Source organism: Leguminivora glycinivorella, chromosome 20, assembly GCF_023078275.1.
Source record: "Leguminivora glycinivorella isolate SPB_JAAS2020 chromosome 20, LegGlyc_1.1, whole genome shotgun sequence".
Classification (NCBI taxonomy): domain Eukaryota; kingdom Metazoa; phylum Arthropoda; class Insecta; order Lepidoptera; family Tortricidae; genus Leguminivora; species Leguminivora glycinivorella.
In genome coordinates, this window is record NC_062990.1 from 12,173,151 (window position 1) to 12,193,050 (window position 19,900).

General features: G+C 37.3%; 1 protein-coding gene across 1 annotated transcript in view; it reads right to left on the minus strand.

Annotated features, from left to right (window-relative positions):
* Positions 1–18,973, minus strand: part of LOC125237189 — a 42,408-nt gene extending 23,435 nt beyond the window's left edge. The window contains 2 exon segments of the mRNA XM_048144183.1: positions 804–868; positions 18,792–18,973. Of these exon segments, the coding sequence (XP_048000140.1) occupies positions 804–806 (3 nt within the window). The 5' untranslated portion in view covers positions 807–868; positions 18,792–18,973.
* Between the last annotated feature and the right edge of the window lie 927 nt (positions 18,974–19,900).

The following is a 19,900-nucleotide window of genomic DNA, read 5'->3' on the forward strand; positions in this document are numbered from 1 at the left end:
AAAGCTAACAGCGGCTGTTAGTACTACTTTGACTTCTTAAGACATTGCATAAAATAGCCTATGAAGGCTATAAAGTTAGGCAGCACCAGAGGGGCACCTAGCGAATATAATCGAGGAACGGGTGCGCAGCTATGATGGTCGCATCCGCGTCCAGCCAGCGTATTATGCTTCCAATTTTATCACTTATCCACGTGGATAAGACATCTGTCACTCTTACACTGACATACTTGCCAAAGCGTGACAGATGTCTTATCCACGTAGATAAGTGATAAAATTGGAAGCATGATACGCCGGCAGGGGCCAATTTCTCGAACGATATTAGACTAATAATATTAGTCCACAAACTGTCAAATCGTATGGGTTATCATGACGACACACTAATATTATTAGACTAATATGTTTCGAGAAATGGGCCCCAGTGGGCATTTTAGAATTAGGATAGCTCTATTTTAAGTGTCTGTAGTAATATCTCCACTACGAATAGGCTGTTTTTCTGTCTATTTTTATATTCTTGTTCTATGTCATATACAAATTCCTTCACATCTCGATATGAACTAGATAAATGTCGCATATTTTTTATAAATAATTATTCCTTAACTCTGCATTTCCCTCTACCATCTAGACACTAGATAAACAATTGGCATCTAATTGTACTCGTAGAATTGAAATGATATTTACTCAATACAACATTTACAATTTCTTTGTAATTCACACATATGCGATTGACGAAATTAAGCGCTCGTAATTTTAAAACGGACTCCCAGGATTGAATATGAAATGCTAACAATCAAATTTATACAAACCATGATTGTAGACGAGCCAGTGTGCGCTGAGCTTTAGTGTTTCCTGCCTCTGTTGATTAAAGTATCTGAAAATAAAAATAAAAAGTTTTGTTAGTAAAATGACATGGCCTTTAGAAGGTAGGATCACTAGGTACCACTGCCCGGATAACGACAAAAGATTACAATACAATACATACAAATCCACTTTATTGCACAACCTCAGAACACACATTACAATAAATTGTATTACAGACGTAAACAACAAACAACACAGATTGGATAGCAATTAAAAGCATAACAAAAGGGTACACCGTAAATCAATAGCACCTGTCTTCAGATTCATATCTAAACCATCGAATTATTCATATCCGAATAAACTTGATAGTGGGTAATTTTAAAAATGTACAAACTACATTCATGGACAATTGTGGAGAAAAACTAGGGAAACAATAGATTCATTTTTAACCTCACATGTGGGTCGAACGCGATAAAATAACATTTTTGTCTTCCGCGACTTCGGGCTAGTGCAACCTGGCCGAAACGTTGGAAAAAAAGTAAAAATGTTATTTTTCAGTACAGATGGTGTTTTTTTAGGGTTCCGTAGTCAACTAGGAACCCTTATAGTTTCGCCATGTCTGTCTGTCCGTCTGTCCGTCCGTCCGTCCGTCCGTCCGTCCGTCCGCGGATAATCTCAGTAACCGTAAGCACTAGAAAGCTGAAATTTGGTACCAATATGTATGTCAATCACGCCAACAAAGTGCAAAAATAAAAAATGGAAAAAAATGTTTTATTAGGGTACCCCCCCTACATGTAAAGTGGGGGCTGATATTTTTTTTCATTCCAACCCCAACGTGTGATATATTGTTGGATAGGTATTTAAAAATGAGTAAGGGTTTACTAAGATCGTTTTTTGATAATATTAATATTTTCGGAAATAATCGCTCCTAAAGGAAAAAAAAGTGCGTCCCCCCCCTTTTTGAACCATATGTTTAAAAAATATGAAAAAAATCACAAAAGTAGAGCTTTATAAAGACTTTCTAGGAAAATTATTTTGAACTTGATAGGTTCAGTAGTTTTTGAGAAAAATACGGAAAACTACGGAACCCTACACTGAGCGTGGCCCGACACGCTCTTGGCCGGTTTTTTACGCACTAGTGCGAGAAGTGGTTCATTATATGCCAGGTCGAAACTTCGGAGGCCCATCTGTACTGAACAACGTCGTACGATACACGTGCGAAAAAGAAAATTCGTAACTCGTGTCGATTTAAAACACTCCCTTTAAAAAACTTCCTTTTTTACGCACTAGTATCGTAATGTACTATTATTGCCTAGTTTATGATATTTATTGTATGGAATTTTTATTTAAGTGTTATTAATAAATAATTTAAAAATGTTTTCAACTGAATGACTTTTCTCAATCCATATCTAACCCATTGCATTGCACTACTCGCCTCATATGTAAGACATTCCACACATGTATCTCAAGCAATTTGGCGAATCTCTCTTCGACCGCAAGATAACCGCATTGCATATCGACATATGTGCCTTTCTCTAATAAAAGGAACCACAGTCACTTATATGCATAAGGACGCTCTAACAAGTTATTCGTATAGAGATATGGGCAAATCTCGTTATGGTAAACGAAAATGTGGTACCTTTTACTTGAGAAGGTCACGTTTGAGTTCGGCATTTTACATAATTCGTCATTACGCGGTTAAAGTAGGTATCTACTTACTTAGTTATAATCGTCTCTGTCACTAGATGGCCTTTCTATTGCCAAAATCACATTGACTTTAATATATTACTTTTTAAAAACGGTCCCATAAAGTTGATAATAACCTAACCACAAAATTACAATTTTGAACAAACCCCCGACCACGACATAGTGGACCGATTTTCACAAAACATGGCTAAGAACACTCCCGACTAACTCAGCTTCCAAACAAAAAAAAAACTAAATCGAAATCGGTTCATCCGTTCAGACAGACAGACAGATAGACAGACAGACAGACAGACAGACAGACACGTCAAACTTATAACACCCCGTCGTTTTTGCGGCTGAATTATTGGATAAAATGGGCTGCAATTAGAGGTAGTATGGTACTGCACACTGACTGCACCCCAACTGCAATGTCGGCGAATAGTTTCCATAGGTTAGGTATATTTTGCAGTCCACGTAGGTATATTATGGCCTAAGCTAAGAATGGTGCCAGTAAATGGTAACCTTAACGTATTCGAGCAAATCGCTTGTACAGTGAGTTCATAAATATGTGTACATTTTTTCACTTTATTGCGACGAGTTAAAGTGAAAAAATGTACACATATTTATAAATTCGATTGTACGCCTATAATTATACATACTTAATATTATTTGAGTACTTATTTTATGTACCTATTTGTTATATACCTATCTGTTGCTTTTTCATGTGTGTAAAAGAACAAAAAGTTTGAGACAACCTAAGAGCGTTTTCACACTATCCGATATCGGATGTAAGAAGAATGTCAAAGGCAGATGTCCAAAGATGCACTGAGAGAAAATACAACCAGTTTTCATGTTCGTTCAACAAGTTTTTTGGTTAAAATAGCGCCTACGTGCTCTTTGGTTCAAACAACAAGCTACTTGTCATTTGAATCGGCAATATATTTGAATCAACAAGTCTATTTTATAAAAACAACCTGACACATATTGTTTTAAACATACGTTTGGCTGATTCAAACGGATAAACCGCAACAAGTCGAACTTGTTAAATTCACAATGCAAATTTCTCTCAGTGTGGCGCCTTAATATCTTAGGAGACTTAGGGCCCATTTAGACGGTACGAGAACTCGTAAACGAGTTCTATTACATTGCGGTATTTGATGGCTGTGCATAATTGTATGTAACCTCAACAGCCCGCAATGTAACTAAAATCGCATGCGAGTTCGCACGCCGTCTAAATCAGGCCTTAGAATTTGCTTAGGATATTGTCTGAAAAATAACATGTTGTTAAAATTTGTGAAGATGTGTGGCCTGAATAACTAATTTTGTTTTTTGGGCTCTTTATTTTGAGAATGTGTCAAGTTGTTAATTGCTTTTAAGTTAAAGGTATAATGGTATTGTTTTTTGTTAGTTAGTAAACATTATTACATTGAAAGGGGGTGTGATAAACAATGTAAGAAGTTTCTATATGTGTTTGTCTATGCATGTGAGATAGGTATTCTTGCTATCTCACTCTCACTCACTCTGGGTGTCATGGCGATGCGATGCGCCACGTATTGTGTGTCCTAATAAGACAATAAATTTATTTATACACTTTTACCTATATTTTTATTCAATCTTTATCTGCCCACCTCCAAAATCGGATCGAATACCTAGTGTGAAAACGCTTTAAAACTCTTACTACAAAAAATAACTAGTGTAGTAACAAAGCATGCTACTTTTTATTAAATTATTACAATAATGTACTGTGTGCTTAAGTGATTTGAAATAATTCCGCAAGCAATAAAATATGCTTAATTTTACATTCTAATTGAAACAATTCGCGTGCGACAATTTGGTATTGATTAAAATACCCACACGAAACAAAATGATTAGTTAAATCACTTCTAGTGCTAACCTTTCTTTTCGGCACAATAGATACACAATGGTGCGAACTTTTCTATTATTATGTAATGTATTGTGTTCAACTTTTATTGAGCTATTTGACTGAACATTTTCCACGCAAACACACACACACACAAGTTACACACAGCATTGCTATTCAGGGCAATGCGGCCAGTCTTCGGGCACCTTACCTAACAGCTAGGACTTAGGTAAAATGTGGGTAAAACTTTTTATTACTTACTAATGAAAAAGTTTTTAGTGTAGGTGAGTTGTTGACGCGAATTTTCGAGTTTTCATGCGTTTTTCTTTCGCGTTAGTAAACGCAAAATATGGTCGTTAATTTCGTCATCCGCGCATTGGCGTCGCGTAGCTCCGTCATATGAGGTCAGTCTAATGTTCGCAGGCACATCGTAGGTCAGGGTTTCGAATCCCGGCTAGAATTAAAGTTTAAGTTTTAAAATATTTTTTTGTATTTATATTTCTTTTTAAATCTAAAGACGTGATAATATATAATAAAATAGAACCGAGCGAAGCTTTATTCTCTCGAGATATTTAGTAATGTGACAAATTGACAGACAGACGGACAGAGTCGCACCATAAGGGTTCCTTTTGTACCTTATTGGGACAGAACTCTAAAAATGGAAAAAAATACGGTTTCGACGGGACTGGAACCCGTATCAACTATAGACCAGGCGGCCGCTCTTAACCAACTGAGCTACGGAGGCTGCGCCGGACTCTCGCGAATCATTCCATTCTTTTATGTCATCATCATCATCCTCCTTGCGTTATCCCGTCATATTGCCACGGCTCATGGGAGCCTGGGGTCCGCTTTTGACAACTAATCCCAAGATTTATTTTGATTTATATTGTCCTTTAGAGTCGTCGGCAACCCGAACCCTCCTTGGAACTTGTACACTCCTTTTTGCTGTGTACTTAACACAGCAAAAGGGAATGTACAAGTTTCTAATGGGGTGGCAACGCGCATGTGACACTGTTTGCGTTGCATGCGTTCATAGGTTACGGTAACCGCTTTCCATCAGGCGGACCGTATGCTTGTTTGCCACCGACGTAGTATAAAAAAAAAAATATTTTGCGTAGTCCAATAAAATCAAGTCTTTAGTGGTCTTTATATATCCCGCACCTTTTTTTGGTCTTCTCTGTTTGGCCTAAAGGTTGACTGGTAGAGAATGCCATGTAGCATTAAGTTCGCCTTTTGTAATTGTATATTTTTACTGTGCAATAAAGTTTAAATAAATAAATTTATGTATTTAACTATAGGTATACCTCTGCCACGTTTTGTAAGATAAAGCCCTCACCACAACTGGATCAATGAGTCTAGCCACTAAACTTTCGAGAAAGGTCGACCACTAATTAGATATCGCAGTCTATCATTATCTTGTTCTAGGTTTCCAGTATCGGTTTACGAGACAGTTGTAGAACAATCGTCGTTTGTACGCATTTACACTATACACTTACCTAAGTGGTTTTAGTTAATATCGATCAATTTACAAGACCGATAAATATAAGAGAAGAAGAAAATATACGAGAAGATATAATTTTATACAAGGGCCAGATTTACAATTTTGAAAAAACCCCCGACTGCGACATATTAGACCGATTATCATGAAACATGGCTAAGAACAGTCTCGACTAACTCAGCTTTCAGACAAAAAAAAACTAAATCTAAATCGGTTCATCCGTTCGGGAGCTACGATGCCACAGACAGACACACACACAGACAGACAGACAAACAGACAGACAGAGAAACACGTCAAAACTTATAAACCCGTCGTTTTTAGCCGGGGGTTAATGAATTTTTACTACAGTGATTTTAGCAGCCGTAATGGGCCCTCGGGCCGTACTTTTCCCACCACTGGGTTAAATCATAAGTAGGTATGTATTTTTTTGTAAAAGAAGAGACTTGTGCCTCGTAAGAGGACGTAATTAGATAGATAGGCTAAATCATAAGTAGGTAGGTAAGTATAATTTGTAAGAGTTGGTAAGAGTAATGAGTAATGTGATCTAAACAAGTTCAGCATTATCCACTAATTGCGAGCTAGATAGATCGTTTCTCAGTAGTGTGATATATGTGATTTATGATGTTGTCACATTATTGCGAATTTATTAGCAATGATACACATGATATGTGGTGTTATGGGAGATAAACACGAAAAGAAAAGCAATAATACTCGTACATAACACACATTCCATTAGGTGATATAATTACAAGTTTAATAACCTAACCACAAAATTTAAATTTTCAAAAAAAAGCCCTGACTTTGTGAACCATTTTCCATCAAACATGGCTAAGAGCACACCCGATTAAAAAAAACTAGATCTTAATCGGTTAATCCGTTCGGGAGCTACGATGCTACAGACAGACACTCACACACACACAGACAAACACGTCAAACTTATTATCACCCTGTCGTTTTCGCGTCGGGGGTTAATAACGAGTTGCGATAAAATTAAACACGATCGATGAGAAAGAAATAATATTTTCACCACACCAACTGGTAACGATCAGTTTTGATATTCGAAAACGGATAGCAAAATTGCATTAGCATTATATCCACAAGAGTGCAAAGTAATTTCATACAATTTTAACTTGATGCCTTGTTCTGGCTGTTAGAATTTACCTACAAAGCGCCACCTTCAGCGGGGAGCGGGAGTGGCCATACTATAGTATGATAGTACTTTTTTATTATAAGTACTGTGGTACTATCGTACAGCATGGCCACTCCCGCTCCCCGCTGAAAGTGCTGCCCACCCGCTCTCGGTTACCTCACTCCTACAAGCATGGTACGCGTTCACCTACACGAGCTTAGACTGTGTGCTAGGAACGCGCCTCTTTCTTACATATTTTGATCGCCAGTGTCCGAGAAGCAAAATATAAATTAAACAAAAATAACAAAGACGCCTTTGCGTACAAGCTAGTTAAATGTGTAAATAATTTGCATCTTAAATTGCCCTTTTATTTAATTTTCCTAATTATTAGTTAAGCACGTACGCACATAAAAGCGTTAATATCTTATACTTTTAAACGAGCAATTCTTGTATATTTATTTATTTATTTATATATATATTTATTTACACTGACGATCTCGGAAACCGCTCTAACGATTTCGCAGAAATTTGTTATGTGGGGGTTTTTGGGGGTGAAAAATCGGTCTAACTTATCCTTAGGTCCCGGAAAACGCGAATTTTCGAGTTTTCATGCGTTTTTCTTCGCGCGCCATCTCGTGTGCAGTAGTTGTACTGTTAAGACAGAATTCTTTCGGTCGATGAAAGTACTATTTATTGCAAACACTAGATGGCGACACAGGTCAAGGCTAAAACGAATAGAAAATACACTATTTGAGTTTTTGTGGCGAAATGCGCGCCATCTCGTGTGGAGTAGTTGTGTTGTTAAGGCTGAGAATTCTTTCGCTCGATGTAGGTACTATTCATTTTTGAACTAGATGGCGCCACATGTCAAGGATACGAAACAGAACCGAACGAAGCTCGGTTGCCCAGATATTTACAGTTTAAACATATTACGGAGTTTGCCTGCTAAGAATGCAATATTACCTGCCAATGAGTACTATTGGCGAGCTAATATCAGTGTTGGTTGGTGTACATAATTGCAACCCAAGTACCAACAACGTACACCGACTGTAGTTGAACCTTGTTGCTATATGAATAAGGTGTAAGTATGGGGAGGTTTTGTTTATAAGTGATAGTAATGTAATGGTAATATTACGCAGAAAAGTGCGGAAATAATGACTTAACAGCTCGGTTTGTGCGATTTGCACGGTTGTTTGTGTTTTGGTTAGATATATTACTTAACTGAAAGGTATAATTATAGATGGAGTCATCAGTAGAAATTGGTACAAGTTTGCAACATTGTTAGAGGCGGAAAAAAATAACTTTGACAGAATTTTCAGCGATAGAGCGTACAATGTGTAACAATAATAAGTGTCATAAAGTCATTCCAAACTTAGTCGATTGTATATGTCGCAGGGAAATGCTAAAACAGAGATTTGATCAAATCTCTAAGAGGATCAAATCACGCATTTCATCATTTCTCTAGAAAATTTCAGTAATTTGACTAAATCCCTGGCTCTGTTTAGTGAAATCACAAAATCGACCAATAGACACGCCACGTTTCGTCATTTCACTGAAACGAATTTGACTAAAGTCAAATAACTGAAATTTTCTAGAGTAATGATGAAATGGATTCGCCATTTTGACATCCTGCGTAATTTGATCTTCTCACAATATGAAAGTCTCAGTGTAGTTAAAAAGCAACTATCATGAATCATGATAGCAATAAGGTTCAAATTTATGAAACAGTTTGCAGTTACGCAGGTAACTTTTTTGAAGATGACAAATCGTGTTATCTCCGAAAGGGCTTTTTATGGATTTGAACCTTATTACTATCATGATAATTGCTTTTTAACTACACTGAGACTATAGCGTGTGCCGTGGAGACGCGAGCTAGCCGCCGTGAATAATAGAAACAAAGGCTTTTGTTTAACAGATTACCGCAAAAGCCAAAAAAACCATCTCAGAAGATTCGTACTATAGCTACGTCATACCCACTACTGTATCGCAATCAACTAGGTAACTACGACAAGAGAGAGGATGTAATGTAAACTAGTAGAATTCACCCACGCAGGCCACGCAACTTTTTGCGTGCATTACGCCATGTAAAGCACCTTTTTATTCAGTTTTGTTAATCCGTGTGTTCATTTTCTGCCTAATTTGTTCTACATAATCGGAAGTTAGGAACGCATAAGCGGAAGTGTACATAAGAGTTATGGCACACAAAAATGCAGAGATTTTGGTATTACATTGTAATAAGAGTTATGTACTCGTACCTCAATAATTGATACTGAATATAAAAACTATAACTACTCGTAACATGTCCCTCAAACTGTTATTCTCGCTCGGAGTAAAATAAACTATGTATAGTAGTTATACCTCCATTTTAATAATGAATTTCAAGATACCCCTGAGATTTTTATTATGTAATGCCAGACCCGCCCCAACTAGTTATTGTCACCAAGTATATCTAGATTTATTTCGTGAAGGAACAATTACTACATTACTACAATATGAATAAACAATTTTTAAGTTAGTTTTACATGTATATAACATTGTCTTCTGTCACCGCGATAGTTACTCATGAAATAAATTTATGGAATTAGTTATTAACAATTAAATTAACAGTTATACCCCACCCTTACCTTAATACTTATAAATAATCATTCAGACCTGAAATAATACTTGCTTGGCTACTTTTATAATCTCAAATCTACAACGAAATCATCAATTTCTACAACTCTTAATTTGTTTGACAAATAAGTGAAACGTGTGATGATAGGTTAAGAATTTCACCACCCCCTTTTCTTCCTGTGGGTGTCGTAGAAGTCGACTGTGGATATAGGTTATATTGTGGCGTAGGCTGGCAACCTGTCACTGCAATGTCAATTTCGATTTCTTTCAACCCCTTTTTGCCAAGAGCGGCACTGAAACTTGAGTAGTTCATGTGCTCTGCCTAATATCCCTTTATGGAATACAGGCGTGATTATATGTATGTATGTAAATAGGTGTGTAGCTATTTTGTTCGAAGTCATACATTGGTATACTACACTAATGTTCCTGAACTATAAATAAAAAAATAGTTACTGGATATGCGATTATAGCAAGGTTTACGACTGTAACTGATGTCACCCGGACATATCAAAGCGTTTACGTAGAACGTCAGTTTTTGTACGCCATATTGCGTGTACGCATCGCGTAAATCATGTAATAAGCGGTATTGGTGAATAGTTATTTGGCATTACGTTTTAACGGTACGAACGTAATAAATATACGTATCAGTACTATGAGTAGCTTCCTTGGGCTCACGTAGAGGCCCCTTTCAGGAGCGCTTCGGGTCTTCGGCCCTACGCGGAGCTCGGCCTTCGCTAGGCTTCGAAGCTCCGCATGTCCCGGCATACTTGTATAGTCAACCAATTTGAATCCTAGGCCGCTCTAGAACCCTGTCTCATTTAAACCGTGTTCTATTTACCATAAGAAGTCACATTGACGTTTACTTTGCAAAGGTTCTACAGTGGTCTATGATTCAAATTGGTTGACTGTACAAGTAAAAATTATATTCGAGTTTTGGAGGGTTATAGGGATTCTTTTATCCCTCTTCTTTATGGTTCTAAATTCAAAATCTAAAAAATTTACCTGCAGGTCTACGAAGACGACGAGGAAAAAACTATAATACTAGTAGGTAAGAGAAGGTGCATTAGGGTAATTCCGACAGTCGTCTAATTACGAAAGTCGCATAAAAATCGCCATTATTTCCTTCATATCAAGATTTTTTCTTTCGGAATTAAAGAGCATTTCTGTCATTCTGAATTACCCGAATGCACCTTATGTACCATGTACCTACACATAGATTGTACGAAGCCGGGGCGGGTCGCTACCTAGTAATAATAAAAGTCCTTTGCTAATGGCTACAGTTTGTATTTGTGATTTTTCTTGTTTTAGGCACACATCGAAATGAAAATAAGTAAATTCTAATATGTTCTGTGATCTCAAGTCTAAATATTTAGAATGATGTAAACCCCACATGTCTGACTATTAACCACATTTTAATCGTCATTTCGCCGAAGTACTGCAACATTAAACTGATTCCAAACTAACCATAAAGTTACTAAAATAAGGTTTACATTCCAAAGTGAAGTGGCGATGGCGAGCGATTACCGCGGTCCGGAGCGGAGCTAAACACTGTCGTTTTTGCCGCCACATTCCTATGACTTAATAGTTAATGTGCTGAGTTTTCTAGTTTTTAGATTGACTGATAATTTGAGTGTAAGCGGCAATTATTCTGGTGCGAGTAAGAAAAGTAACAGAGTGACAGCTGGAAACAAACTTAAGATTAATTTAAAAACTATACTTTTTTACGATTTAAATGGCATCATTAAAATTTCTATACCTTTAATTATAACGAAGCAGCAAATGAATTTATATGCCTCAGTTTTGGCGTGTTCAACCTTTACATATAATCACGCCTGTATCCCATAAAGGGGTAGGCAGAGCACATGAATTACTAAGTTTCAGTGCCACTCGTGGCAAAAAGGGATTGAAAGAAATCTAAATTCTGACATTGCAGTGACAGGTTGCCAGCCTCTCGCCTACGCCACAATTTAACCCATATCCCACTGTCGACTTCTACGACACCCACGGGAAGAAAGGGGGTGGTGAAATTCTTAGCCCGTCACCACACGGGGGAGTTCGGGAGGGTCGGAGGGGGGGGGGAAGAGCAGGTTTTTGTTATTTTAATAATAATTCTCGTGGCTCAGTGATTCTATTTTTCTATACAGTCAACAAAAATACATAAGGGAATTTTATTATACAGCGCAAAACGTATCAGCCAGTCTATAAAATTACAGCAATATAAATAATTAATTAATTACACTTAACGGGGCACGAAATTAATCATAAAAAGAATGAAAATAAACTTGTGACAGATTTTACCTGTTAATTGTTAATTATATTCAATTAATAGTTAATAAATTCTCTCTGTCCTTCGACAATTCTGATTATGGTTCAACTTCCTCGCATTTTGCACATAATTAAACGACTAAATAACTACAAAATTTAAATTTTGAAAAAAAAACGGACTTCGTGGAGCAATTTCCATCAAACAAGGCTAAGAACATTCCCGACTAATTAAGTTTTCAAAAAAAAAAAACTAAATCTAAATCGGTTCATCCGTTCGGGAGCTACAGACACGTCAAACTTATAACACCCCGTTGTTTTTGCGTCGGGGGTTAAAAGAGCGGATGAGGTGGGAAAAGTGGAAACTCTATCAAGCGGTGAGAGCTACGGACATCGAGATCGAACAATCAAATTCATCGAAGCTGTAGAAGCGATTCTTCAGTAATAAAGAACCGATTAAAATATTTGTAGAATATTTTTCTAACGAGTACTCCTAGTACTTTACTTACTCTGAAACGCCGAACTGTTGAATCGCTTCGAAACTGGCCGAATTGAATCCGGAAGCGCTCTTCTCTATCGCTTATTGGCGCGACAGAGCCAGCGGCGTATCGCTTTCGTTTGGCGTCGGAGAAATGCCATTCGGCTACGGGTCCTTACCACTAGACCAGCCGCCCGCCGTGGTACCCGAAGAAAATACCGTTATAAACGTTCTTTAAAGTTATCGAGCCGATAAAGTTCGTTTGTCCCTTTCCGACGTATTGGAGTGATATTAAAATTTTGGAAAAAACCCCGATTTTCATGGAACATTGACTAAGAACACTCCCGACTAACTCAGCTTTCAGACAAAAAAAAACTAAATCTAAATCGGTTCATCCGTTCGGGAGCTAAGATGCCACAGACAGACACACACACAGACAGACAGACAAACAGACAGGCAGACAGACACGTCAAATAATATAAACAATAACACCCCGTCGTTTTTGCGTCAGGGGGCCGATTTTTGAAATTCAGAAAATTGGAAAATAATAGGCAAACGAACTATTTCAGGAGACTCAAAAATCGATTTATCGGCTTGATAACTTTAGTGAACGTTTATGTTTAAGGGGGTTACTCTGTTAGGTTTCTATTCTCCTAGTTCTATCATCTCTAGATAAGATGCTGAGTATGTGGTGTGTCTGACGTGACTCTTCAACAATTGAATTGCACTTTATCAATACAATGAGATGAAATCATCCTGATCTGATGCATGAACTTCGGGGTTAATGCCCTACGAGTGAATTAGAAGGGAAAAAATACTTATATGCAATTTTATATTTTAACGTTTTTAATCTTTACTTTAAAATATAGGTAACTAGCTTTTACCCGCGGCTTCGCTTGAGTTAGAAAGAGACAAAAAGTAGCCTATATGTCACTCTCCATCCCTTCAACTATCTCCACCAAAAAAAAACACGTCAGTTCGTCGCTCCGTTTTGATGTGAAAAACGGACAAACAAACAGACACTCACACTTTCCCATTTATAATATTAAATATGGATTAAACTAAATTAATCCAAAATTAAACTAAAAACGGCCCTTGTGGCATAGTACCGAAGGCGCTGGCAGCATTTCCTCGATGGGCTGTCAAGCTAATACGCTGAGCGAGGAAGCTGCCAGCTCTTCGGTCTCCGGTGGCGTCTCTTAGTCTCTTCGACAGGTCCTTGAAGAGAATTAGAGCGCCACGCCAGGCCCCATGGGGCCTAGGGTCTCGACGCTGAATGGGATAAATATGTACTTTCGAATAGGTAAATAAATACATTGTCAAAAATCTTTACTCTCCGATTTTCGCAGTCATCGCCGCTCGTGGACATAAGCAACATCAGGGGAGCCATTTATGTTTTGCCGACCTTTGAAAAGTTTGTTTGTTTACTTAGAAAACGGATTTGGGCCATGTTTTTCAAATTGTCCACCCCACTTTTTTTTTGGATTTGGACATTTTTATGTGTTTTCCACTCAGAATCGCGAGCTCTTCTCGAATCGAATCCTAATAGGAGAAAAAAAAATGTCCCAAGGTTTTTTTCCCATTTCGTTACCATTTTTTCATACATTTTGTATGGCGGTAACGGAATGGAAGGTTCGAAAAAATGTATAGAAATCATGGGACATTTTTTTACTCCTATCAGGACCGAAAGAGCTCTCGATTCTGAGTATGAATCGCGTAAAAAATACCCATGTCACAAAAAAAGTGGGGTGGATCTCTTTGAAAAAAATGGCCCATTTAACCCTTAAATGCATAGTGATGTATATATGCATCATGTATTTTTATTAACTCTATTCTGCCGTCATAAGGCAATTGGCGGTATCCCAAATAAAATTTTAATTCAAATACAATACCTTAAGTTTTCTAACTGACAGTTCTATTTTCAAATGTTTTTGATTTCGAGATACCGCTAATTGCTTTACCGGGACAGTATTGACAGTATGTCAAAATTCAAATTTGAATAAATCTTTGTCAAGGTCATGCATCTAAGGGTTGGTTTAAGTATTATTGTAAGAAGATGTTTTGTAGACTAAAATATTGAACATATTGAATTACGGTAAGTTTTGTATGTTGCAAATGCGCGTAGACAAGATGCCAATCGTTCACGCTCCGAAGCGCATCGTAGTTCTCTATCGCTTTTCCTTATTGTGTTACTGCGGCAGAGCGGGATGAACGTACTGAGCGGTTTCGGAGGAATTTCCTCCTGCGGACACTCCGGCTGTGGAATGAGCTCCCTGCCGAGGGGAGGTATGGGGTTCGTCAAAAAAGGAGTGTACAAGTTTCTAAAGGGTCGGTAACGCGCATGTGACACTACAGCTAAATTTTATCGAAATATGACACAACCACACAATTTTGTTTTGCTTTTAACACATTTAACTTACCTAAAGAGGTAGCACTGAAAGAGGTATTTCAATGTGCTCTCCTTACCCTTTTAGTCAATACTGATGATGATGATGACTATTAATCTATAGATATGTTATAAGTAAATAGTGTTTAATTACTTACAGCGTAATCCATGAGAGCTCGTTGCTCTAATATCGCGTGACTGCTTTACATGGCTACTGCACATGATACGACAAATAGCGATACTTCTAACAACACTATCGCATTCACTTATGTCATAATGTCAGTAGTAGGTATATTGTTATTACTACTGTCTGAACGAAAAGAGTCACACTACCTCTTTCCGAACAGACTCTTTGTATGTGTTAGTTTAACAAGTTTAAATCATTTTTGAAATACCGAGAATAAATCATTTATAAATTAGAGGATAAAAAGTAATATTCACACCTCCGGCCGCTAAACGGTTAACACTAACTTTCAAATACGCAGCAACGAAAATATGGAATGATCTACCACCACCATTACGAAATCCTATGCCGTTGCTGCAATTCAAGAAGTTAGTTAGAGCAGGTTTACTTAAATTACAGAAAGCATATACATACAATATACGCACGCACACAGGCACAATAGACGGGGATAAGCGCGGATCCAGCTTCGTGCCCAGGGGGGGGGGGGGTCACGTGGTGAAGGCCCGGGGCCCCAGGAGGGGGTCACGTGGTCTATTTGTATGACCAACTTAGGTGCTCCAGGGGGGGGGGGGTCACCCAAGCCTACCTATAAAATGTATAATTGTAAATATAGTTTTTTAAAGATGTAAATGTTAATTTTAAGTTCTTTTTTTTTTGCTACATTGTTTAATTTTGTCTTTTTGTTTGTAATCTTTCCTCATGGATTTGTGTTGGTAGTTATGGCAATAAAAATATTTTTATTTTATTTTTTATTTTTAAACTTTAGACTTTCGAGGCGCAGTTTGTCAGAGCCGGTGTTCCAAAAAATTACATGTTCAAATTCTCCAATTTTCTCTCGCAGACTTTTCTGCTTGATAATAAACTTAGCTTTTGCTTTTTAAATGTCTATTTCAATTAATTACTTGACGCCTATGTCGATTATCTCATAGAAATAGGCTCAAAAAGAAGAACTGTCTAATTAATATCAAAAATGAGACCAAAACTGGAACAATAAGGGTATTATACGGATACTTTCAGATAATCCTATCATTTCGATAGGATTATCTGAAAGTATCCGTACATTCCGCAAATTCGCACGAAGCGCTATGCTTCTTTTTTTCTTATGCACACTGCCAAGGAGTGGAATTCCTTGCCGGCGGCTATATTTCCGAGCTCATATAACCCGGCAACCTTCAAATCAAGAGTGAACAAGCATCTTCTGGGCGAGCTCACTCCATCGTAGGCCACGTCTTTGCCTTTGGCTAGTCTGTGGCCAAGAGTAAGCTCATTTATATTTAAAAAAAAAACGAAAATCACAGTTTCATTTGTAAAACGAATCCTGCGATAACATGATTATATAATAGTTCAATAATTTGAATTACCAACTAGTAACCTTTAAGAGTCACAGAAAAAGCACATTCTTAATTTGGATTTTATGGAGCCGGATTGTCCTAAATTCTACCTGTCCTAAACCAAACATGCAATGCAAAATTGGCATTACATAACTTGACGAAACAATTTACCACCCACGTGTAGATATGCAATCTCATTATGCCACATGATCCGTTTAAAGCCATTATACCACACACATTATACTAAATGGCGGTTAACATGATAGGGTTCAATTCTCGCAGTTCAATATCGATTAAAGATGCTAAGTAGATATCTAGAAAGCTGATCATTCCTTAGAGACTGGTAGCTTGCCTTAGAGAATGAAGACTGGCATTTTTACTTTTAAGCATGTATTGTACATAATCAAATTGTATTCGTTATGTAACTAGGTAATCTAGGTATGATTTAAATATACTGATGTACTCACGTCTATAAATAAAGTTATACGGGATTTGATTCGAAACATGTTGCCAATCGCGATACATTAACGTGAGTAGGTAAGTAGGTACATCCGAATATTTAAACTCACGCACGAATGTTTAATGTCTATAATTGTATGGGTATGTTTTTTTGTTAGAAAAGTATATTTTGTCTTACTAAATATCTTTGCCTTTTATTTGTTTACTGTTATTTATTTGTTTTTTTTTTTGTTTATTTCACTCAAAACGTTTAAGTACCTATATGATTAAAAGGTGAGATGGTAAACAAATTTCGTAGAAAAAAAAAAACTGAATGCGTCAAATTTCAGGTCACTGCGCTAATCGAATGGAATCCGTCGAACAGATAAATAGTAAGTATACATCTACACACCTTGGCCAGTATCACCAGTATGCAATCTATTAATTAGAGTGAGGTGAGGGTCGTCAAAGAACATCCGTAGTTATAAGGGAGGTACAAACATTGCCATAAGTGCCCCCTTTTTGTCAGCCCCGAAAAACAAAAGATTATCACGTCATTTCCACTCGTACTTTTAATTATGTTGTTAAAATGAAAGTGATACGTTAACCTGAGATGGATTGACATGGCGTGTAATCTTGGCCCGCCCATTATGGTAACTTAGCTATAAGTAAACTTAGCTGTAGGATAACGATAGTGGGGCCACCTAGTATTGAGACATCGAATGGGAATTCGAAATGACGGGAATCCATGAGCCAGATGGTCGGACGCCAAAAAGACGGCATATACATAGAACATTCGAATACTATTTTTTTTATACAACGTCGATGGCAAACAGGTATACGGTCCGCCTGATGGCAAGCGGTCACCGTAACCTATGGACGCCTGCAACTCAGGGGCGTTGCCGACCCATTAGAAATATGTATGTATGTATGTATAAACTCTTTATTGTACAAAACACAAATATGACACAGGATAGACAGTACAAAGGCGAACTTATCCCTTTAAGGGATTTCTTCCAGCTAACCTTTGAGTAGGTGAAATGTGATGAAGAATGTATATGTATATGTATATGTACACTCCTTTTTTGAAGACTCCATACTGCATTTACACAATGTACTAGTTTACTAGTTCCTTAAAATAATTGCAAACTATTTTATTATCGAATATTGTGTGTGATATATTTTATGATAATGATTGTTCCTTACATTAATTGCAAGTTATTATGAAATATTACGGACTTCCTGTCCGTAATATTTCAACCCCGATTGTTAACGTGTCTAATGAGCCAATTGATTAAAATCGTGCTGATAATATCTACACGCGAGTATCCCCTTCCGATGTGACACTATTCAATATAAACACGCTTTATCAGTTTTTTCAGGTTCATTATTTTATAATCTTTGAAGATGGAAATATTAAGGGCCGCGAAAACCCAAATTCGCAATTTTCGGGAAATTTCCTCTCTCGAGTGACTGTTCATTAAATTACATTTTCATAGTAGTAAAGGAGGAATATACTTTTGTTATTTCTCTGGTTAAGGCCAACTCGAAGTAAATCCTGTAAGTATAGTCAACCAATTGGAACCCTAGCCCACTCTACAATTATGTCAAAATGACAAGCAGTAAGAGATCTCTTACACGCTGATTACTAACGTCACTATAACATATTAGTTATATAGTGGCCTAGGGTTCCAATTGGTTGACTGTACCTCGAACTAAAAGAGCGGCAAATTTGAACGATATGCGATACATAAAGAATATCTATGGGACTAAGTCACCATCGACAACCTTCTCTGTTGTTTTTTCTGTGATCATGATCACCAAGAAAGTGATGGACAAGTGTGTAATTTTAAATGCGAATCCAAAAACAAATAGTAACTCCGTAGGTTGGTCCTAGGTAGAGCGAGTTTCCAAAAGTGGGAAAATTCGCTATCTCATATTTGATACACAGAAAGTCACACATTTAATTATAAGTACAATAAATAGTCTAGTGCCTGAAGATTTACTAATTACTGTTTCAAAATAAAACAAATTTATTTCCCCAAATTGTAATTTCAAATTCTTAATGAATAATCACTACCTACCCTTTTACCAAAATCACTAAAAACCCAAACAATAATAACTCACCTTTAAAAGAACACTTTTAAATAATCCACAATTCACACACACGCACGCGATTAAAAAAAAACAAATTGTCTGCGTACAACCGGCCAGCACGCGCGCGACAAATCGACTGCGGCTCGAACGCGTCTGGCGCTTTAGGAAAAGGGATCGTTCGAAACCGAGAGTGCCTTAGGTAACAAACTTAGATATAATAGTAAGTATTAAAGTAAATGCTTACGGGTTATAGCCGCAATTAATACGTGATTTTGAAACTTTATTACACCATAAAGTAAACTGATGATGATATATTTTAAAGTTATTGTTGGTAGTATAGCCCTACTCGAATATAACTACCATGTCTCTGCGAAAAGAGAAAATTTATACAATGTATGAGATATGAGTTCCTTTATATTCCACGACCCTTCTTTCCGCACAGACATTGGAAATTAAAGCCTGATCAGAAATATATGACTACGCGCCATGTTGCGGAATTTCATTTTTTTTAGGGTTCCGTAGTCAACTAGGAACCCTTATAGTTTCGCCATGTCTGTCTGTCCGTCCGTCCGTCCGTCCGTCCGTCCGTCCGTCCGTCCGTCCGCGGATAATCTCAGTAACCGTAAGCACTAGAAAGCTGAAATTTGGTACCAATATGTATATCAATCACGCCAACAAAGTGCAAAAATAAAAAATGGAAAAAAATGTTTTATTAGGGTACCCCCCCTACATGTAAAGTGGGGGCTGATATTTTTTTTCATTCCAACCCCAATGTGTGATATATTGTTGGATAGGTATTTAAAAATGAATAAGGATTTACTAAGATCGTTTTTTGATAATATTAATATTTTCGGAAATAATCGCTACTAAAGGAAAAAAAAGTGCGTCCCCCCCCCTCTAACTTTTGAACCATATGTTTAAAAAATATGAAAAAAATCATAAAAGTAGAACTTTATAAAGACTTTCTAGGAAAATTGTTTTGAACTTGATAGGTTCAGTAGTTTTTGAGAAAAGACTCAAAAACTACGGAACCCTACACTGAGCGTGGCCCGACACGCTCTTGGCCGGTTTTTTTTTGATAGGAAGCAAACGAGCAGACAGGTCGCCTGATGGTAAGCGATCACTGCCGCCCATGGACA